The 23,780-nt window shown below is 40.8% G+C and overlaps 1 protein-coding gene across 1 annotated transcript in view; it reads right to left on the bottom strand.

Annotated features, from left to right (window-relative positions):
• Prp3 (pre-mRNA processing factor 3) overlaps positions 1–23,780 on the bottom strand; it is a 61,818-nt gene that overhangs the window by 20,973 nt on the left and 17,065 nt on the right. The window contains exons 7-9 of the mRNA XM_083125372.1: positions 9,178–9,338; positions 5,913–5,998; positions 1,232–1,374 (exon numbers count right to left, since the gene is read on the bottom strand). Coding sequence (XP_082981498.1) covers positions 1,232–1,374; positions 5,913–5,998; positions 9,178–9,338 — 390 coding nt within the window. The remainder of the gene's footprint in view (positions 1–1,231; positions 1,375–5,912; positions 5,999–9,177; positions 9,339–23,780) is intronic.

Raw genomic sequence — 23,780 nt, 5'->3', positions numbered from 1 at the left:
CTCCTTGAACAAGGCGATGGAGTTAACAAAGGATGGTGGAAGTGGTTACTTTAAGCTGAGGTGCCACAAGATAAGTTTCTATTTGTTACATGGTGTGACATATTACAGTGCATCAGAGATTAGACTACCCAGTGCTGCTACCTGCATGCAAAGAAAATGCTGGTGCATCACTTGGTCACCTACTTTCCTCCTCCTCCTCTTTCGGTTCACTTTAGTAAAAACAGTCTAAATATATCTTGCCTTTTCCACTTACCTATGGCGAGTGCTCACACAACTCTATGGTTGGCTAGGCGTTCGCTTTTGTGCCACTTTTGGCTAATTGTGAAGATGGGGATGAGTGATGATCTGATAAAATTGATGAATGAACACTCATAAGCATCCATGCCCAGGCCGGGATTCGAACCCGGTGCATTCATATATCAACATATGCGAGTTATGTAGATAAGTAGGCAAATATCAAACTAGAACGCAAATCCAATTTAAACTATACATAAATGACATTCTGATTAAAGAGTCTAGTGAAAATACAATATCGTGTGATCTGAAACATTACCATATGTACATATTTTTTAATAACCATAATAGATAGTAGTTATATAATGTAAATGCATACCAACAAAAGGAAAGTAATAATACATACAGGCACACATTTTTGGTAAATAAAAAAGCAAAATTTCGGTCTAAAAAAATCGATTTCGGTTTGAAAAGCAGTAAATAAAATGAAATTTCGGTGTTATAGCGGCAAAAAATTGGATCAAAAGCAGTATGTAAAATGACATTTTGGTTTTAAAATTGTGAATATATTTTTAAATTTGATTTAAAAACTGCACTTATTACACAAAATAAACATATCTCTTCTAATAGCACATCTATGTAGTTACCAGAGTATTAAGTTTATTCCTGTATAAAAGGGTGCATTTTTGCTTCTCAAATATTTAGAACAGAATTAGTCAATTTTCCCTGAATTGCATAACGCACAGAATAATTTGAACTTCAGAAAGTGTCGCGTTGGTAAATAAACACTAAATATCGTGTTTTAGAATCTATTTCACATTTTGCAGTTCATTTCGCATGATTTCCTGACAAAACAAGGTAGGAAAATGCACCTCACACCTTTCAGAAACATGAAAAATTAACATTACAATATGTTATTTCACATTTCGAGTTTTCATCAAAAATGAAATATGCATGCCTCTAATAATACATGAAACATAACATGATGGTGCTATACCTTTGGTTCAGGTGGAGGTTCAAGGCCCAATCTTATCTTTTCCTGTTCTTCCTTCCATGCTTCTCTTCTATTTTGTCTCCTCAACTTTTTCCTTTCTTTCTTTGTCAAAAACACAGGCATATAAACAGGTTTCAAAGGGTCAGCTAAAAGGAAAAGAAGAAACAAATTATATTTCAAACTAGAATTTTATATTATTTTCCAAGTTATGCCTTGCATATTAAAAGAGTAACAAAAAGTAAAGTTGAAAATATATGTAAATGTGCTCAAATTAGGTTAAATAAATAGACGTAAGTGAGTTACTTTTTCCACAAAACTTACTTGTAGAAGTTCTATTAATTAATATTTGATCTGATTTGCCTATTAAATAATAGAACCTCTACAAGCAAGTTTCGTGGAAAAAGTTAGTAGCCTGAAGTATGTACACATAAACGAAAGTGGTGCAAAGGAGATTTGAAATAAAATTACACACACTGCACTGTAAACACATTACAATAAACACTCTGCCACGGAGGTTAGCTTGAACAGAATTTCAAATGTCAATTTACATGTTATTCCTCCAACTTTTGTTCTGCAATAAACTAGATATTCAAAAAGAAAAACATACCTTTGTAGATTGTGTAATCACAGTCACTTTATATACAACATTAATGTTAAAATGTATTTTTTCTGGGTGTTTTTTTTTATTTGATTAAGTTACATCTTGACATAACAAAAGAGGAGAAAGTGCATATGGATGAGCAACTATGTCATTCAAGATCATCTGATTGAAGTCAAAATTTTGAGTTTTTAAAAAAAATACAAAAAAAGAAAGTACCATGCCACGTCAAGGATGTCTGACAAACATTATCAGTGGTGAAATGAAGGATAAATAGTTGGATGTGGGGAGTCAATACACAAGATTTACCTAACTTTAGTCCAAAACATGGGATTTAATTTAATTAAAATGGACTCTGATCTTCCAACACACTACAAATAACATAGTTGAGGAGGGCAAAAGCAATTACTACTGATTTTTGAGCTGAATTTCTATGATCTATTGTTGATTGTTTTGGAATTTCTCATTCACTGTTACACTTCCACCACTTTATGAACACTGCTTTCTCTCATAGTCACTCCCATTCTTGCAGAAGCAGGAAACTAACTTTAGCTGCAGCAGGAGAATCCAAATACATCCTTTCGCAGTTAAACTCAAGTGCGTTATGCACTCTACAAAGACACCATCTAACCATGAATAAAACTTAGCCACGCAAAAACAGACATCATTCGCTTACCCACAAATTAGGAAGGAAGCATCATGATTCCAGTGAGCCAAGACTTTCTTGCCAACAGCTCAATTACAAAGTGATCTCAAAGTCATAAATCTGCCTTTGACTATCTCTAATGGCTCCAATCCAGAGTACCACATTCGCAATTACAAAACTCATTCCACACCAGTGACTACTTTTATACATTTCCTTTTGCTGATTTTGGGATTTCTAGAAAAAATGCACTGATGTGGGTCATTCGTTGATTTCTACAAGCTCCTAGATGGTAAAAATCTTAGCAAAAAAATGTTGTCTGATGAAAAATCAGTGTGAATTTCTAATATGTACTCTTAAAGGTAGGGATGCATGATATTCAGATCATTCTGTATCTGCAGCCAATCCCTAGTACTGCCAAGTGCCCATAACAATGAACCAACATTGAACTATAGTGGTTTTTATTTGCTCTATGGGAATGTTGAAAGATAAAGAATAACTCTGCCTGACTGACGACTCAAAGCACTCGCTATCACCTGAAGAAAACAAATCACATAAACTATTTCCTCTGTAATGTTGTAAGGACTCAGCTTGTGGAAAAAGCTGGAGGAGAAACCCTGCTGTGACTAAACAACTCAGACCTACACTGGAACTTCGATTATATATTTTTCAGGGACTGTGATCAAAGAACTTATCAAGTGGGAAAATTTATATTTCTGAAAAATTTTAGAAGACTTTGCTTCATTGAGCTGAGAAAGGTAAAATGTAACATTTGGAAGGAAAAAAAAACTGGAGTTCCGCAATATTGCATTTTTCTTATTTAATGTCACATTTTACTTCTTTAACACATTGGGGTCTCACGACGGGCATAGCCCGCAGTGCATTTACATTCAATGTGGACGAACGACGGGCATAGCCCGTCGTGCGGTATGCAATCGCTTTGCCGATTGAACGACGGGCTATGCTCGTACTTCGTCTCATGCGCGTGTCCATTCAAGCCCCTCTGTTGAAATTCCGACCTCTAAGTGACTCATGTGCTATTTTTATCTCGCACCTGTGACTGTTTGTTGTCGGGTTGATGTACTCTGCATTGTTTAGAATGGCGTCGTTAGATCCAGACTGCAGAGAGGATTCCGCCTCAGAGTTTGAAATTAGCGACGATTTTGATGATGCAGATGAATTTGAAGATTTGTAAGGTAGGTTATATTCGTAATAATTATTGTCAACAATATAAACAGTGTTGCAAACTCTAGTATTTTATTAATGAAGTGAGAAGAGGTTATTTTTTTGGGTCTATTCATCTTGCTTCTTGCTTGATTCTCCTACATGCACTGATGTATTTTTTGTTTTTCCATTTATTATTTTGTATAGTGTATGTAAAATGAAAATTTATTTTATTTATTTAGTTTATTTCTTTAATTTTTACAGATGACGCAGAACCAACTGATACATCGTCTGTTCCTGTCCTGCAGCCACTTTTTCATACAAAAGATAATTATTTGTAATTTGTAATTATTTTTTGTTATGTGCACATAAGATGTATTCTTATGCAAGATTCAAAAGATGTATTGATAGTTTATGTAGTTAATTATTGAAATTTTCAGATTACGAACTTAAAATATCTCTATATTAACATTTGTTACAATGTTGTACTTTTTTCTTCTTCACAAAACATTGCTGAAAAAAATATTAAAAAACGTCTGAAAATGAAAATAAAATTTAACAAATTTTTGTTCATTGAAAAGAGGAAGTTTTGTAGATTTAAGAAATATGTGGTTTAATAAAAACAAATTAAAAATATTTTTGCTATGATTTTTTGAAAAACAACCAAAAACCGCAGACCAGAGGTAACAATGCTGTGTTATGAGGCCAGACCCGAATGTGTTAAGCTATGATGATGAGGGTGCATGGTAAGTAGATGAAATTGATAAGAGACCCTTTCAAAGAAACATCCATGATCAGGCCAGGATTCAAATCCTGGACACTTGGTGGCAAAATCATGAATTAAATACTCAACATACTTGATCACCAAGGCAGCTTACATCCCACAATAAGATTTTCATTCTGTTCTGTAAAGGACCTCATGTATAATTCAATACCCATAAACCTAGCCTTAACATCAGTTGAAAGATGGCTTTAAGACACAATTATTTTCAATTTGAAAATAATTTCTATGAGCAATCTGAAGGCCTTGCCATGGGAAACCCACTATCGGCTCCCATAGCAAACATAGTAATGCATTTGGCTAAAAAAAGCCGAACTCCGGAACTCAAATTCATCAGATATGGACAATACGCTGATGACACCATAGTCATATACAAAAAAACAGAAGAGATCAATCTGTTGTTGGAAAAACTAGGTAGCAACCACCCCAGACTAAAATTCACCATAGAACATGAAAAGCAGGGCCAAATCAATTTCTTGGACCTCACCATCAGCCGTGGGGGGAACAAATTCACAACCACAGTTTTCAGAAAACCAGATGCAGGCAACCAATATATCCATGCACTATCCAACAATCCACCCAAGCAAAAGGCCAACGTATGGCTAAACTTCTTCCGAAGAGCCTTCTCCTACTGTTCCAGAGAAGAAGACCTGAAAGACGAAATAGCAACCATCATGGAACTAGCACTAAAACATGGATATACTGAATGTCAACTCTCCACATGGTGCAACAAAGTTGAAATCAAACTAAGACAACCTGCACCATCAACACAACCTGCTCCACCATTGCAACCAGATCCCAGTAGCAAAACCAAGTGGTTTGCCTTTCCCTACCATCCTACCACATCCAACTGCCTTACCAAAGCCCTCCACCCCTACAACATCCAAATAGCACACAAACCAACCTCCAAAATAGCTGACCAACTAAACAAACATACTTCCTCTCCCCCCTCAACAATCCAGGCATCTATGATGCTGAATGCAAGTGTAAGGCTCATTAATTACATCGGCAGATCCATCAGGCCCATCAGTGAGAGAATTCAGCAGCACCTATCAAATGCTAAAACTGTCCAACCCACCACCGGACTTGCCAAGCATATCAAATTCCACAACCATAAAATTGAGAAAGTGCATGTCAAATACAAAGCACACCCTCTCATAGACACAAAAATCAAAGAAACACACGCTATCATGCATTACAACCATGAACTGAACACAGATAGTGGTCAGGCACACCACGCCTGGCTTCTGTTACTGCAGAAATTAACACCGGTGAACAGCAGACAACATATACGCAGATATACAGGCGACAGCTGCACACCTAGCGGCGATTTAGGAAAAAATAACACAACAAATTCCAACGAGGATGGTGGCAGTGGCTACAGAAATTAATAGAAAATAATGTAAAACAGCTTCGCGGAAAATGTGAGTACCTTAATTATCTATTACCGCGTCTCTCATTCCCATAGTATGAATTACTATCTAAGTTGGTAACTTACTTGGTGGTCTCATCTGTGTTGGATGCTCAACCAGATTTGTAACGGAGTCTACTTTCATTTGTGGTTCATCATTCTTCATGGTATATCTGTAAGAAAGAGAGATGAGAAAATAAGTTTACATCACAGAAACATTACACATTTAAGTAAAAAATGCAGGCTCAAGCAGGACTCAAACCTGGGTCTCAGGTATGCGATGGATGTGCAAAACAAATTCTTTTTCTCAGGGGGGGGGGGGGGAGAAACACTTTCCCAGGGAAGAAATGGAATATACACTTCAAAATCGTGGCAATGCTTTATTTTAAATTATTTAAAAAGGGAATAACATTTACTTCACTTTCCAACATAAAAAAGCACAATGAAACAAATCAAATATCTTAACAGTTGTTTCTGGAGGGAGGGTGTCACTTCCTTTTGTATGCACTCCGTCACATTGAAAATATACCAGCCACTTTGAAAGTGCTTGAAACATGCACATTTCAATGGAAAGTGTAGTCTTCAATTTAGTACAAAACTATATGACAGCTTTTGGTTTGTCAGCACCACCAACAATACACCTCTTCCGAATTATTATAAGAGTCTTTGTGGATAGCATCAACTAATGAACATCCTTCCAGAGATATAATCTTGAATTTTGGTATTTGTGTTCTCATGACTTATATGGAGGACAACATTGGTAGTATCAGTTCTGCAGATAATTCTGCGAAGTCTTTGAATCAGACAGTTACATTCTCAACCTTACACATAACCTTTGTTAAGACACCAATGATTTTGGTGCACCATGTACACCTCTTCCATGTGATGTTGCAAAATATTTAAAATATTTTAAGCCTAAATTGTGGGTATGCTTCTTTCAATGAATATGCTGCAATAAATCAGGAATACTATAGCATAAGGGAACACTTTGATTGTAAATTACATAAATACTGTAATTAATTATATTGTTTGTCTTGTAATGAAAAAAAAGTGGAACTGTACTGAACCCTCAAAATACCAATGTATATGGCTTATAGAAGTCATAAGTTCAATGCAAACTCAATTACCTTTAAATTTTGAATTCAGAGAAAGATCCATACAGTGAATTATGTTCAACAGTTTTAAGCATGAAACATCTCCAAAATAATCTCCTATAGTGTCAAAATAAAGACACACTTTTTACGCTTACCTTTGTTAGCAGTATCAGAATGAGTGGTGCAACCACAGGGGGGCATTGCACCCCCACCCCTCAACCTTAGATGGAAATGAGATCTAGGGGGGGGGGGGGCAATCATTGACAGCCAAGTGTACCTGCAGGGGGCAACTACCGCCCACAACTTCACATTTTATGCAAAAAAAAAATACTTTTCGTAAAATTATCTTGCTCGCTTCGCTTGCAGTACCTGCTTTTCTTGGTCTTATCACGTTCAGAACCGTAGCTAGGCGATGGCGCGAGTCGGCCCTGAGCACCGAATGATCTAAATGAAAATAAGTTGTAAAATTGATTGATTGATTTGTGGCTTTAAGTCCACTTTATGCACAGAAAGGCTAATCAGTACTGGACCTACAGTTTAAAGTGGGATCCGAACCACTGTGCCATGTGCCTCCACCGGGTATCAAACCAAGGAGACGATGATACCACTACACCATTGGCGAGGCACAAAATTTGTAAAAGGGAGAATGCATTGGTATCCCGTGAAATTATTTGCACTCTATTAAATCAATATTGATTTCGGCCTGCAAGAAAATTGGATGCAAAAATTTTTTTGCTCGCTTCGCTTGCAATCTGTCATACTTCTCTGTAATGCATTGTAAATTACCAGGCTGAGAAATAACACTTGTCTTAATTGATTTTGTTTTAAATGCATGAACAATTGTTTCAAGGAAAGGGAGCATGCACATTTGAGAGACAATTTAAGTAATTTTTGATCTTGGTTTATAATGAGATGAATAAATTGGTTGTGTAATGTATTTAAATAATATTTGTTGTATATAATATGTATTAAAGAAACTTTGAATACATATACACAATTTAGTGTCCACATCGCCCCATTATATTTGGAATGCATTTATCAAGCATTTTCTGTCTTTCAAAAATAGTTTGTGTGCTTGTTTTCCATTATTAATGTGAAATTGAACATGTTGAAAAATAATTCAAATCATTTGTTCGAACACAAATGCTTTAGCACCAACTTCTATCCCCTTTTTGCATAATTTACGAGGGTAATATCGTCTTTGATATTACTACTACTACTAATAATAATAATAATGTTGATCCCAGGTTCGAATCCTGGCTTGGGAATGAATGTTTGTGAGTGTCCATTCATCAAAAGTGGCACAAGAAGTGAAGTAAAATAAAACAAATCAATAACAATAATAATAATAAAATAAAGTTATAATAATATTATTATCATTACATTATTATTATTATTATTATTGGTACGTTTATCCTGGTACTTGGCCCCCCAGACAAAAATTCGTGGTTGCGCCTCTGATCAGAATAAAAGATTCTTTTCCTTTTTTAAAATATTTTGGGCAGCTCTTGGAAAGTTGATATCGGACAACATCAAGTTCCGCTTGTTAAAATCAACACAAAACACATAAACAGCATGATAAAAAACTTTTGAAGTGTTTTTTATCGTGCTGTCAGTGTGTTTTGTTTTGATTTTAAAACTTTTAAAGTGTTTTTATGGTGCTGTTTGTTTTGATTTTAACAAGTATTGCCGGCACATGACACGAGAAGTTTTTTTACTATCATATCAAGTTCCACATTAAAGTTAAAAGCAGTTTAGCTACGGAACTATTAACCCTAATTTTAGTATTGAAAAACCTTATTTGTTAGCTTTCATTTCCGTAGAAAAATATAAAAAGGAAACTGAAAATGTTATGGGTGTGACATATTTTAAAATATTATAGTTATTTGCAACCTTTCATTAAGATAGCTAATATTACTCTAGGAAAAAATGACAAATATAATTAATTACCAGTTACTGATGATTCTGTGCTGCTGAAAGTTGTTTGTTTAAAAAAAAATTATGAGTGTCTTGAAATTGATTTATTTCAGAAATAAAGCTTAAAAATAAGTATCAGTTAATTTAATAAATTCATGAAAATTATATGCATTCAAACACATTTAAGCCTTGATGCATTGAAAAACAATGATAATTTCGAGATTAACTCTTTTGCTATTTACATGGAGTATGGCTGGCTACCTTGCGTTAAAATTCCCCATTCCAGCTTTGCACTAAAATATATTGCTACATTCAAATAAAAATATCGCTTAAATACTCACTTGTCATCTTCTAAGATTACCGAATCCCACCACTCAACATTAGGTATTTCTTCATCTAGCAGTTCAGCTTTTGGTGCAATGAGAGCAAGTTTTGTAGCTGAAGAAATACCAGTTTTCTTGGCAATCTGAGATATCTCACTTTGCAATTTTTCCAGTTGTGCCTTTAAAACAAAATAAATTAATCATACATATATGTGCACAAATATATAATTTATATAACATTATGAAACTCATTCAGACTGGTAAATGAGTAAAATACAGCTAAACACTGTGTTTTTATGCTTGTAACAACCATAGACTACAAGAGAAATAAACATTACTTGTTGTTAGTCATTGTTTTTGCAATGTTACCTTTTCTCTTCATAAGACTTGACATGAAAACATAACAGAAGAATAACACTGCACAACAACACACAGATAATGGTAATACTTTATCCACATAAGATTTCTGAATGTTTAGTTTCTTCTCCTTTTACACCCCTTTACTTTAACTTGATGTTGACAACGTCCACATGAAATGCTTCCCGTCTGTTTTCTTGTCTACCATACGCCCATGCATATTTCCATGTTGTGTTTTAACAGAAAAGGTAGCACCATGAAAGATAATGTAAAAGTAAATTCTTTACAACTATGCATCATAAATTTCATAGTGTTTTGAAATCAATGTCTGACCCAAGCTTAACTTATTGATGAACTGAAGATGAGACACACATTTTGCTTACTTAAAATATCAGTATCTTGGGAAATATAAATACCGTATTTACGCGTGTATAATACGCACCCTTGTTTTTGATGGGGAAAAGCAACAAGTAAATATATCTCGTATATAATGTGCAGTACAATTCAAGTCACACGAATGGCTTTCCTAGTGTCGGACTAACATTACGTATTTCATTTAAAATTAATCAGTAGATCATAAAAACAAGCTTTTCCTTGCTTTCGTAGCTGCTGAATTCACCACGCGACCTTGAACTTCCAGACGTTAGGCTTTTCAAAGTTATCAACTGCCCGTTCAAGGTCACAGTGTGTGATGCATACAATAGATGGATGACAGCAACGCAGCATGAACTCGCACCAAGCGGGAGGGTGAAATGTGTATTGGTGCCGATTGTTTGTGAATGGGTTCGTGAGGCATGGAACTTCATCTCCCTGGAAATGGTGATCAAAAGTTTTAAGGTAACGGGAATATCGAACAAGATGGATGGAAGTGAGGACATTTCAGACAGCTTGTATTAGTAACAGGGAGTGAATGATGAAATTAGTGTAAACGTTATTTATTTATTTACGTGAGTCAAGCTGCAATAGTGCAGTAAATATACAGTAGTTATTTCTATTTGGTAAGTGTTGACGTCATTATTTTACCTTCATATTTGTTACAGTCAACTCTCGATACAACGACCTTTCACAGTTCACGGGGAAAAGGTAGTTATTTCGAAGGGGTCGTTATTGGAATTTGCACCAATAACGATTATTGGGAGATAATCAGGCAGAATGAATGTTGGATTTAATACGGGTCTACTAGAGCATTGTCTGTTACAAGATGAACTGGTAAGATAAGATCTCTTGGAAGATCTTATCTTTCTAGGCACAAAGAAAAAAAAAAGTGGGGCTGTAAATTTCGTTCTGGTTCGGCTGTGTAAAATACATCGTAAAAAAGTCACGTTTTCCTTCCTTCGACCAACTTCTAATTCACCCCCTCCCCCATGCCAGGGAGCAGTCCATACTCTTCCTCGACTTGCATTGTAAGCCAGCCTGAAAAAGGAAACACGCAACTTGCAATCTGTTTGCACCCAATGCGTATTCTAAGACACATTGAACAGTGTCGCACTCGATAATCATTTTTGTTTGGAATTGTATTTCACTAAAGTGAAACTGTATATTTAGTCCCAATTAGCCCAAAAGCATAAAATGAACTCAAAACAAGCTTTATGAAACCTGCGCATTTTCAGATATCAACATGGGAGATCGTTATTTACTCTCACGTTAATTGACGATAATCGGTGTCAGCTTATACATTGAGCACTTTCTTTTAAATCGTTCTCAGCTTACACATTGCCCCCTCCCCCAAACACACACACCATGAATGGTTCTGAAGATAAGCAGCGATTATATTGTGTGCATTTCCTTGCTCTGAGTGTTCAGGAACTTTATCCTCGTGTCAGATGTGTGATGCACGGCTGCGGCTGTAGCTCGGTAGATGCGCCGGTAGAGCATGGATTCTAAGCGAAAAGTCGCCGAAGTCGAAATAAATTTTGATATGTTCGTCTACCTCACCAAGTCGCCAGCCAATGCCCACGAGCTCTGCATTAGAAAAGGGTGATGCATTGGAGAAAAGCAAATCATCGACTTTATACATATATTATATACACACACGAAAATACTGTACAGACCCTATTACACAAGATATACATGCACACATAAAGCAACCATCTACGTTGGCCAACGTACCCCAACACATTCCCCCCTGGGCCCAAAATAGTGTTGCGTGCTATCACTCACGAAATCACTGTTGTGGGGGTGGTGGCCACAATCCTACCTTGGTCCGGCCGATGTATGTACGTCGTCCTCCGTCCAGTGCTGGTCCGTGTGCAGGGTCACGGTGGGGTCCTCGGGTCGAGTCCCGACAGCATGGGAAAGGAAGCTCGGGCAACGACACTATGACTGCGGTCAGTGCGCGAGGTTACACTTCCGTACGGCGTCACAGTCCACGGGCACTCGAACACATACGTAACCAACAGTTCCTAGTCAACTCTGAAACGTACTTCTTTATATCACCCAAGTGATATCACCCGGAACTACTTGAGTATAACTTCGCGGTAGTACATTAAGTGTCCAGAAACTGCCTTCTCTATCTCACCGCAGTTCTAAGTCAACTGTCTCCTCTCTCTCAAAAATTGTCCTCCTCTGGTCACCTTCGATTCCGGGGTTGCCACATATTTTGGCATCATCCCCTCCTTTGGAATGACCACTGAATCTAAATGGGGACCAATAGACCCTCTTGGATCCATGGTACTGCTGAAAGCGGCCCTGGGGCTGTTGCTCATCGGGGCCCCAAAGATTTCCTTACCGCCCGGTGCTGCCGTCTAGGGACTCCTCCACGCAACCACGCACACACCGATGAACAAAATCTTCATCCCCACTATTCCATTTGCATGTCTTGTGCAGTTATATTAATTAAATATCACCCCCAAATGCACTGTTTCATTGAACATAAATGTTCCCCCTTTAATAACAAATACATGGTTCTCATTAAGAAGTCGAACTACTCCTAAACACAATATTAACACTATTATACACTGAATTTATGCCGATTGCGATTGAAGGAACGTTTTCAACACGGAATATAAGTATAATTTAGATATGTAGATGGTGAATTTCTAAGCGATCGCTGCTGAGGGCAAGCGAAACGTGGTTGGCAACACTGGCATCCAGCTTTCGGCAAAAAAAACAGACCCCTCCTTGGACGCAAGTGTGGAAAGCAATGAATCAAGGCTTCCCTATTCATTTCTGGACAGAAGCGGCAAAACGATGCCCACCGGCGCTTAGGTTCAAGGAGAGATCAGGCGTCGATCCTACGTTGCGACATGTCGTCAGTAACGAAGGACTTAGCCTCCTTTTTTAATACATAAAACAGAATTTGGTTGAAGACCGGGAGAGGCTAGCGCATGATTGGGGTGGAATAACGGTGCGTGCCGATATTTAGAAAGAATTCCCCCCCGTATCCGTGAAATTGGGAAAAGTGGATTTTGCAATAAAAAGCATTCCTGTAGTCGAACAAGGGTGCCGAAGAACGCGTTCCTCAACCGGCAGAGGGAGCGAGCAACGAGGCAGGCATATGTAAAACAAATTTATACACACACACGAAAAATTTATATTTACATATAGCAGAAAAAAGCTGTACATTACAGATGCAAAATAAAATTTACAGTTTATGAGAAGGTGCATGCAGAACATGAAGTTGTTTTAACTATTGTTTTTCTTTCTGAAGATCGAATTTCGTTATCGTCAAATCAAAACAGCTTTGCGAGATTCTAAACAATGACTTTTGCCTTCCCACTGGATGATTCATGGCTGTTATTGGTTTGCAGACGCTGGACAAAGCACTGGCGGCAGTTGCGTAAAAACAAGGCGACTGGCTGGAAGTTCGAGCAACAGTTGGTCGAAGGAAAAATCCTCCGTATTTCAAAGATAAAGCAACTGTCTAAAGTGGAACTTTCATCAGCTGTGTGAAGAAAAAAGAAATGACCCTTTCTTTATGTTTTACCTTGCAACAGACAATAACACGGGCAATATTTCAATAGCATTAAAAAAAAAAAGAGAAAAATATAGGACCTGAATTCTGCAATTATTACATTGCCGTGCAAAGGGGGTAGGGGGGGCACTCTTTTTTTTTTTTTACTTGTCCTATGGTTTTTGTTCATTTTCAAGAATGCATCCAGAACTGGTTGCCCATTTTAGAAGTCAAAGGAAAGGAAGAGCGTATAACCAACCAAAGGTTGGGTATACATCCCCAATACATACAGGCAGCACTCCACTCCAACCAAAGTACAAGGCCAATTCAATTCAGGTAAAATTAATAGGAATAAACATTCCCAGATATGTTAAGATTAACAGAAATTAGGCCTAATTAGTAAAAGTATGATATAACATCGAAATATTAAGTAATTAATAAGCCCCAGACCAAAATTCATTGGTTATCAAAAAGACATCCTTTTGTGGATAAACAGAATTCAGAGAGCACATGTTGCTTTTCATGCAAATTTTTTATTAATACAGATATTTTCAGGATAACATTTGTGCAAGCACAAATTAACTTGCTTTCCCTGAAAATAACTCCAAGTCACAATTATATGTGCAAACAAACCACAAAAACATCAAAAAATCGATGTTTTTGGACAAAAGACAATCGGTCTCACAGCACCAGAGCCATCTGGTGAGAGTCAGTGGAACTAGCCCTGACTGGACTGCCATCTATTGGGCTTCTCAAGGTACTTGATGAAAGCAAGTAACCCAAGGTGCTGTGAACCAATCAGATGGCCTCATGGGCGTGGCTACCAGACAATGAGACTGTGATAGCTTTTAACATGTGAGGCAGCCATCTTGATTTCACTTGGTGTAAAGAGTTGGTACAGTTCACATCGCTCCAAGTTTTAGGGCCAGAGTAGGCCAGTGGAGAAAGGACAATGGAGTGGCCATTGTGTTTAAAACATGTGAAATAGCTACTAAGTGCTGGGAAATAGTCCAGTATTGTATAATATGGACAAATTACAGGATTTACAGTGAATTGAAGTGCATGGAACCAATATCCATGAAAATTCGGAACTTTTCAAAACCACATGGTGAGGACAATGAGCCTTCAGGAAACCATGATGCTTTGTATCCAAGAGCATCCAGGATTATTAAGCACATCCTTGGTCATACAGCTCCCTGAAATAGTTCACTTGCAAGTAAATAGCCATCTGCCTGAAGATCCGGTTATATTTTTAGTGTAAACTCACAGAAATTCCCCCATTTATAGTTGGAGTGATAAGTGCTGTGTTGTAAGGCCCATGTGTGATGAGGTGGAAGCAGAAGATGTAAGTACAATGTTTTTGTTACCCATTTGTTGGTTCCATATGTAAAAACAAACCTATAAGTTTGTGCAGGGCTTGTATATATTTAAATGTGATAACATCAGAATATTAAATGTGTCTTTCCAACATCTTGATTTATCAATTCATATTTGGGCGGGTAAGTCCGGGAAGCGTACTTCTCGCTCCGGAATAAATAGGCTGAAAGTCCCTATGATAAACCAGCAATCACTCCTCGGAATGGATGCTGGTCTATTGGGGACATCCTCCATGTTAATGGTCACTGGAGGACAGCGTAGAGCTGCACGGGGATAGGTGTGTCCAGGTTGCATAGCCAGGTCGTTTCGTAGGTTCAATCAAGCCCAAAGTGGGTGAGTAGGTTAGGTTCATCCTTCCTATTATTCGGCAACGTAACCTGGAGGCACGTATCCCTGGACCAGCCGCGTAGACGAAGCCATTCGACTCCCGAATCTATCGTCAGTCATTTTTTTTTGTCTCTCGCGGATCGCAAGATTATGAGACTCAGTACCGGCACTCCCCAAATATGAATACCAGATCAAGGTCGTTGGAACGGCCAGCAGGTCGTGGGTTCCCACCCAGCGGTAGTGCAAGTTCCCTTAATAACCCCCAGCTTGATCTCATTGTAGCAATGCTCCAGGAGCAAGCGAAAGTATCTGAAAATGTTAGTCAGAAACTTGAGGCACAGGGTCAGAAACTTGAGGCGAAACTTGAAGCACAGGGTCAGAAACTTGATGCGAAACTTGATGCGCAGGGTCAGAAACTTGAAGCGCAGGGTCAGAAAATTGATGCTCAGGGTAGGGAATTTGCCAAGGCATCGGCGGAAGTAAATAGGAAACTTGAAGCCGTAAGGACGGAATTCCAGGCCAGACTGGACTCCATCCACAATGCCACCACAAAGACCTCAGAATTGTTAACTAAGCAAGTAGCGACCAACACCAATAGAATTAACCAAATAGAGATCCAGTGTAATGACTTAGAGTTAAGATTAGGTAGGGATTTTACACAAGTGTCAGGTCAAATTTCGCAACTGAGGGAACTCGTTGGCGAAGTGCAAGGCGGTGACAATCAGACCACCACAGCTCAGATTCTAGGGAGGTTAGATGCCCTAGAAAACATATGCAGAGAGCTCACGTGCAGTGACCACATGGTCACGATCGAGAACAGGGTTTTTTGAGCAAGTGAGGAAGGAAATGCCGAACTGTCAGGCGGAAGGCCGCAGATCGCATGAATGCATTTCCGAGGGCCAAGTCACTGAGCAGCGCACCTCCTCACAACAAAGGGTTGGTGAGGAGCAGCTGCCAGCAGAACAAAGGTCTGACGATGCAAGCCTGATGAGGATTCTTGCTTGCCTGGAAGGGATGGAGAGACGAATTACTCAGTCCGCCCTTCCACTGACGTCAGTTACCATGCCCGTCTCACCTGCAAGGAATGTGTCTGTCCACCAGGCCTTGTACAAACCCAAACGACGACCTAAGGGTTACGAAAGCTCTGACCAGAGTAGTGGCTATGTGTCTCCCCCTAACAAGTACCACCCACTTGGTAACTCCCCGGAGTCCAACTCCGAAAGCTCGGATGCCGAAGTCCGCAGCCAGAGGAAGAGGAAGAACCGGAGGAGGAACAAGAGCAAACCTAGGGTTAGGTTTGCTGATCTCAAACAGCTCCCAACCTTTAACGGGCAGGGGAACAGGCTGGCCTCCGATTTCGTGCAGGAGTTTGAGAGAGATCTCACTCTCCTGGAGGTAGATTTGGCGGATGCCCTCCAAATAATCTCGTTCTGTCTACGGGACGAGGCAGGGCAGTGGTACGAGAGGAACGAACGAAAGTTCAAGTCCTATTCGGATTTCAAAAGGCAGTTCCTCTCATATTTCCAAGGGGATGGGTGGAGAGCTTCTTCCCTGGCGACGGCTCTCAACGAAAGGTACAACCCATCCCAGCACAGATCAGTGCACAAACATTTCTGGCGACAAGTCAAAATGATTAGGCTTGCGTTGCCAGAAATCGCCGACAACCAGGTTTTCACCCACGTTGTGCAACAGCTGCCGCGCAGCTTGAAGGACCAGTTAATCCTGGCTCCCTTCGTCTCTCTTCAGGAGGTGGCCAACTCCATACTTCGGTATGAGAGTGTGCAAGTGCCACAATATCCTGAGAGGGAAGTTGCAAGGCCAGCACGACCCAATTACGGGAAAACCACGACTCGCATTAACCGGACCTATGTGAGTCGTGGTCAGGGTGAAGCGAGCGGTTCGTCCAAAAAGGAGGACGCTCACATGTGCAAATCTGCGAGGGGCTCCCGGCCTAAGGAGTACCCAAACAGAACCAAGGTAGACCGGAGAAAGGGTAGAACGTTCCAACGTAAGAGTTCTCCCAGCTCACATGGGTCTTCCGAGCATCTCGCTGAGGTGCATCCAAATGTGCACAACCAGGGAAACTAGGTAGGCAACGTCCTGACGTGGGGAAGGGCGATGCCAAACCTAAACCTGTCCCACAATGTTCAGATTCATGCAAGCACACTCCACTGATAAATCAGTATCAGGCAGTGGGTGATTCAATGTTGTCACGTCTTGCGCAAAGAAAATTCGGGTATCCTGTCCAAAGAGACAGCGATGGTAATTACCACATCGGACTTTTCATATCTGGACAAACCTCAGCGCAGTTGCTCAGTGCTTTGAGAAGGGAAAAGTGTGTTCATAAAAATGTGTTATTAATGGTATCCACAAATGATATGCTCCGAGGGAAGGACACCAACCAGGTGTTCCGGAACCTCCAGGATATCATTTACACCCTAAAGAGGAAAGGTGCTCAGAAGGTCATTGTTCTGACTCCTCCGCCAGTTCCCAGGTTAGCCAATGAGAACCGACACAGGTTCTGGGCCATGTATGACTCATTGATTGCAAAAATATTATCCCTTGATGATAATAGCAATGTAAGGGTTCTGGATTCCTCATCGAAATTTGTGCACAAGGGCCAAGAAATGAACATGTCACTGTTCGAAGAAACCATGGGTTACGGTCAAAACATGAGACCCGACCTGGTTCACTTCAGCCCACGAGGTATGGATGCCATACTCAATGCACTCGGTGAGGTAAAATGGTTCACCAAACCAGGTCACACACCCAAGGGTAAACAAATGGAATCTCAACAGAGCGAGATGAATGCCATTCTGCCCTATGAGCAACCCTCGGGAAACTAGCCTGTGCTATTCTCGCTGGGGGTGATGGTGGCCAGGGTGTAACAATTCCTACTCGGTTAGTAAGCATGGAATTTAATAGTGAGAAAACTCATTGATATATGTTTTGTACATTTTTCACTTCCCCAAAGAATCATAGTAGACAATGATCCCCAGTTAGGGCCAAGCAATTCACTCAGGAACCCAGTTAGGGAACACTTTCATATTCCTACAGGTGAACAAACCGAATGGGATCAGCAATTGTTCATGGCTGTATCCCGGACGGCCGAAAGGCGAAACAAAGCCAACAACAAGGTAAATGAATCACAGCAAAACAGGACTGTGATCAAAGTGTATGACTTAGTTTTTCTTAAATCCCATCTCCAAAGCAAAGCTCTAGAGGGACAGACCCACAAATTGTTCCACACCTTCTTCGGTCCATTAGTTTGTAGTGATCAGGTGACAGATAACATATTTAATCTTGTTCATTGTGTTAGCGGTAAGAGCCTACCCAACCAACATGTGAATAACATGAAGTTGTGGAGGTGTAGCTATAAGGTGTATAGTCATTACATTGAGATGCTCAGACTACTACATCCGGTGTTAGCATCGAGAGTACCTCAAAGAAGTTAATTCAAGCCAAGGGGCCTCTGAATTCAACGAGGACTCAACCTCAATCCCGACGGGGTGCAGCCGTTTCCCTACGACTTGCTTTGTCTGTTGGTAAGACGAGTAACTGCGCACAAATGGCTCCACCCTCGTACCCTTGTGATACTTCCCCATGGAAACTGTAGATGTCTGCTCGTCAGCTCTACGTTTCTTCCTAAACCCGATATCAGTAGGACCTAGGAGAGAAGTACGCGACGGTACGGCTCCTGCGCTATAGTATTAGTCGCATAAGAGGTATTGGTATCCCTCTAGCGCATCCAGGGTAAGACGCACGGATAGGAGTGTACAACAGGTACAAGATGAGGAGAAAAAGCTACACATTTTTTGAACACTAGTATTAATATATGTTAAAGGTCAGAGGTTTTGTGGATGAGGTTCTGTCTGGTCTGTGACATTCACCCATTTGTACATAGGGTAGAAAAATTTATGTCAAGATCGTGTAAGGGATTATTTTATCATTGTATGCAAAAGTCAATTTCATTGTTGTGTACAAAAGTATTATTTCATTGTTGTATACAAAAGTATTATTTCAGTATTATATGCCAAGGCAATTTCATTGTGGTATAAAGGGTAATTTCATTATTGTATACCAGGGCCATTTCTTTGTTGGACACAAAAGTGAGTCCAACCATCATAGAGATTTATTTCCCTAGAGTGCAAATCTAGGCTAGATCACTCACTACCAATCAAGCGAAATATTGTTTAGCAATTATTGGGTATTTGCACTACCGATGGGTTGGGTTCGACCAAACCAGGGTTAGCGGTAATAGAGATATGCAAGCACCCCCAAACATATAGGGCTGTTTAGGAGGAACAACCCAAAACCAACAAGGGTAAGGTCAAAGCCTGCGTGTGAAGTGGGGCCAGTGAGTACATCACTCCAACTCCCCCTCAGTGTCACCACAAAACCCCGGAGCAAACATACAAAAGTGCATGGTGTCATAGGCAGCAGCAGACCCCCAAGCATATTATGCCAGGAACCAAAGACAATCTTTTCAGCGTTCCAGCAATATGGGGAAGCAGGGAGTGTGTCAGGGGTTCGTAATCGAACATTGACATCCAGAAACGAACCACCATGACAATCCGACAGACTTCACACAAGGAGTGCATTCCACAGATTGTTCACAATCCCAATGGGTAGCCGGGTCGAAGCATTGTTCCGCCAAGCGAGAACAAAAGCATTTGCTGGCAACGGATGCTGCGCAAAGCCAGGCGACAGCGTGCTCCACCTAAGGAGATATTGAAGAACAATTGTGAGGTGACCAAACGTGGACATCATACAAAGGTGTATGATGAACATTTCTTGAAGGTACTGCACCCTCAAGTGAGTGAGGGGCAGACAGTAGATACATATCTAAAAAACTACTATGCAGCTTAGGTCGAGTACAAAAACTGCATTCAGTGCTACAAAAAGCAGACATTATAACATGAATAACCAAAATCATTTATTGAAAACTTTTAAGTGTGTGTTATATTAACCATGTATATACCGTCTAGGAAATCGTTCGATATATCGGACAGAACAATATCTCAAACATATATCCAAGTGACGGACAAGAATAATTGCAAATTTATTTTCTTTCATGTATATGTTCTTTTCGGACCAGCGAGGTCATAACAATTCAGTGTGTATATAAATATTTTGTGTATGTATTTGGGTATAGTGTAGTAAAGGGTAAAGAAAAATGATCCGCTTCACGTATCCTTTTTCTTTTCCCGAGGGCCCGGGATATGTATAACCAACCAAAGGTTGGGTATACATCCCCAATACATACAGGCAGCACTCCACTCCAACCAAAGTACAAGGCCAATTCAATTCAGGTAAAATTAATAGGAATAGACATTCCCAGATATGTTTAGATTAACAGAAATTAGGCCTAATTAGTAAAAGTATGATATAACATCGAAATATTAAGTAATTAATAAGCCCCAGACCAAAATTCATTGGTTATCAAAAAGACATCCTTTTGTGGATAAACAGAATTCAGAGAGCACATGTTGCTTTTCTTTTAAACTCACAGAAATTCCCCCATTTATAGTTGGAGTGATAAGTGCTGTGTTGTAAGGCCCATGTGTGATGAGGTGGAAGCAGAAGATGTAAGTACAATGTTTTTGTTACCCATTTGTTGGTTCCATATGTAAAAACAAACCTATAAGTTTGTGCAGGGCTTGTATATATTTAAATGTGATAACATCAGAATATTAAATGTGTCTTTCCAACATCTTGATTTATCAATTCATATTTGGGCGGGTAAGTCCGGGAAGCGTACTTCTCGCTCCGGAATAAATAGGCTGAAAGTCCCTATGATAAACCAGCAATCACTCCTCGGAATGGATGCTGGTCTATTGGGGACATCCTCCATGTTAATGGTCACTGGAGGACAGCGTAGAGCTGCACGGGGATAGGTGTGTCCAGGTTGCATAGCCAGGTCGTTTCGTAGGTTCAATCAAGCCCAAAGTGGGTGAGTAGGTTAGGTTCATCTTTCCTATTATTCGGCAACGTAACCTGGAGGCACGTATCCCTGGACCAGCCGCGTAGACGAAGCCATTCGACTCCCGAATCTATCGTCAGTCATTTTTTTTTGTCTCTCGCGGATCGCAAGATTATGAGACTCAGTACCGGCACTCCCCAAATATGAATACCAGATCAAGGTCGTTGGAACGGCCAGCAGGTCGTGGGTTCCCACCCAGCGGTAGTGCAAGTTCCCTTAATAACCCCCAGCTTGATCTCATTGTAGCAATGCTCCAGGAGCAAGCGAAAGTATCTGAAAATGTTAGTCAGAAACTTGAGGCACAGGGTCAGAAACTTGAGGCGAAACTTGAAGCACAGGGTCAGAAACTTGATGCGAAACTTGATGCGCAGGGTCAGAAACTTGAAGCGCAGGGTCAGAAAATTGATGCTCAGGGTAGGGAATTTGCCAAGGCATCGGCGGAAGTAAATAGGAAACTTGAAGCCGTAAGGACGGAATTCCAGGCCAGACTGGACTCCATCCACAATGCCACCACAAAGACCTCAGAATTGTTAACTAAGCAAGTAGCGACCAACACCAATAGAATTAACCAAATAGAGATCCAGTGTAATGACTTAGAGTTAAGATTAGGTAGGGATTTTACACAAGTGTCAGGTCAAATTTCGCAACTGAGGGAACTCGTTGGCGAAGTGCAAGGCGGTGACAATCAGACCACCACAGCTCAGATTCTAGGGAGGTTAGATGCCCTAGAAAACATATGCAGAGAGCTCACGTGCAGTGACCACATGGTCACGATCGAGAACAGGGTTTTTTGAGCAAGTGAGGAAGGAAATGCCGAACTGTCAGGCGGAAGGCCGCAGATCGCATGAATGCATTTCCGAGGGCCAAGTCACTGAGCAGCGCACCTCCTCACAACAAAGGGTTGGTGAGGAGCAGCTGCCAGCAGAACAAAGGTCTGACGATGCAAGCCTGATGAGGATTCTTGCTTGCCTGGAAGGGATGGAGAGACGAATTACTCAGTCCGCCCTTCCACTGACGTCAGTTACCATGCCCGTCTCACCTGCAAGGAATGTGTCTGTCCACCAGGCCTTGTACAAACCCAAACGACGACCTAAGGGTTACGAAAGCTCTGACCAGAGTAGTGGCTATGTGTCTCCCCCTAACAAGTACCACCCACTTGGTAACTCCCCGGAGTCCAACTCCGAAAGCTCGGATGCCGAAGTCCGCAGCCAGAGGAAGAGGAAGAACCGGAGGAGGAACAAGAGCAAACCTAGGGTTAGGTTTGCTGATCTCAAACAGCTCCCAACCTTTAACGGGCAGGGGAACAGGCTGGCCTCCGATTTCGTGCAGGAGTTTGAGAGAGATCTCACTCTCCTGGAGGTAGATTTGGCGGATGCCCTCCAAATAATCTCGTTCTGTCTACGGGACGAGGCAGGGCAGTGGTACGAGAGGAACGAACGAAAGTTCAAGTCCTATTCGGATTTCAAAAGGCAGTTCCTCTCATATTTCCAAGGGGATGGGTGGAGAGCTTCTTCCCTGGCGACGGCTCTCAACGAAAGGTACAACCCATCCCAGCACAGATCAGTGCACAAACATTTCTGGCGACAAGTCAAAATGATTAGGCTTGCGTTGCCAGAAATCGCCGACAACCAGGTTTTCACCCACGTTGTGCAACAGCTGCCGCGCAGCTTGAAGGACCAGTTAATCCTGGCTCCCTTCGTCTCTCTTCAGGAGGTGGCCAACTCCATACTTCGGTATGAGAGTGTGCAAGTGCCACAATATCCTGAGAGGGAAGTTGCAAGGCCAGCACGACCCAATTACGGGAAAACCACGACTCGCATTAACCGGACCTATGTGAGTCGTGGTCAGGGTGAAGCGAGCGGTTCGTCCAAAAAGGAGGACGCTCACATGTGCAAATCTGCGAGGGGCTCCCGGCCTAAGGAGTACCCAAACAGAACCAAGGTAGACCGGAGAAAGGGTAGAACGTTCCAACGTAAGAGTTCTCCCAGCTCACATGGGTCTTCCGAGCATCTCGCTGAGGTGCATCCAAATGTGCACAACCAGGGAAACTAGGTAGGCAACGTCCTGACGTGGGGAAGGGCGATGCCAAACCTAAACCTGTCCCACAATGTTCAGATTCATGCAAGCACACTCCACTGATAAATCAGTATCAGGCAGTGGGTGATTCAATGTTGTCACGTCTTGCGCAAAGAAAATTCGGGTATCCTGTCCAAAGAGACAGCGATGGTAATTACCACATCGGACTTTTCATATCTGGACAAACCTCAGCGCAGTTGCTCAGTGCTTTGAGAAGGGAAAAGTGTGTTCATAAAAATGTGTTATTAATGGTATCCACAAATGATATGCTCCGAGGGAAGGACACCAACCAGGTGTTCCGGAACCTCCAGGATATCATTTACACCCTAAAGAGGAAAGGTGCTCAGAAGGTCATTGTTCTGACTCCTCCGCCAGTTCCCAGGTTAGCCAATGAGAACCGACACAGGTTCTGGGCCATGTATGACTCATTGATTGCAAAAATATTATCCCTTGATGATAATAGCAATGTAAGGGTTCTGGATTCCTCATCGAAATTTGTGCACAAGGGCCAAGAAATGAACATGTCACTGTTCGAAGAAACCATGGGTTACGGTCAAAACATGAGACCCGACCTGGTTCACTTCAGCCCACGAGGTATGGATGCCATAC

The sequence above is a fragment of the Lepisma saccharinum genome, chromosome 1 (assembly GCF_977018435.1).
Source record: "Lepisma saccharinum chromosome 1, izLepSacc3.1, whole genome shotgun sequence".
NCBI lineage: Eukaryota > Metazoa > Arthropoda > Insecta > Zygentoma > Lepismatidae > Lepisma > Lepisma saccharinum.
Note: the sequence above shows the minus strand (reverse complement) of the source record. Positions and strands in the feature narration are given on the sequence as shown.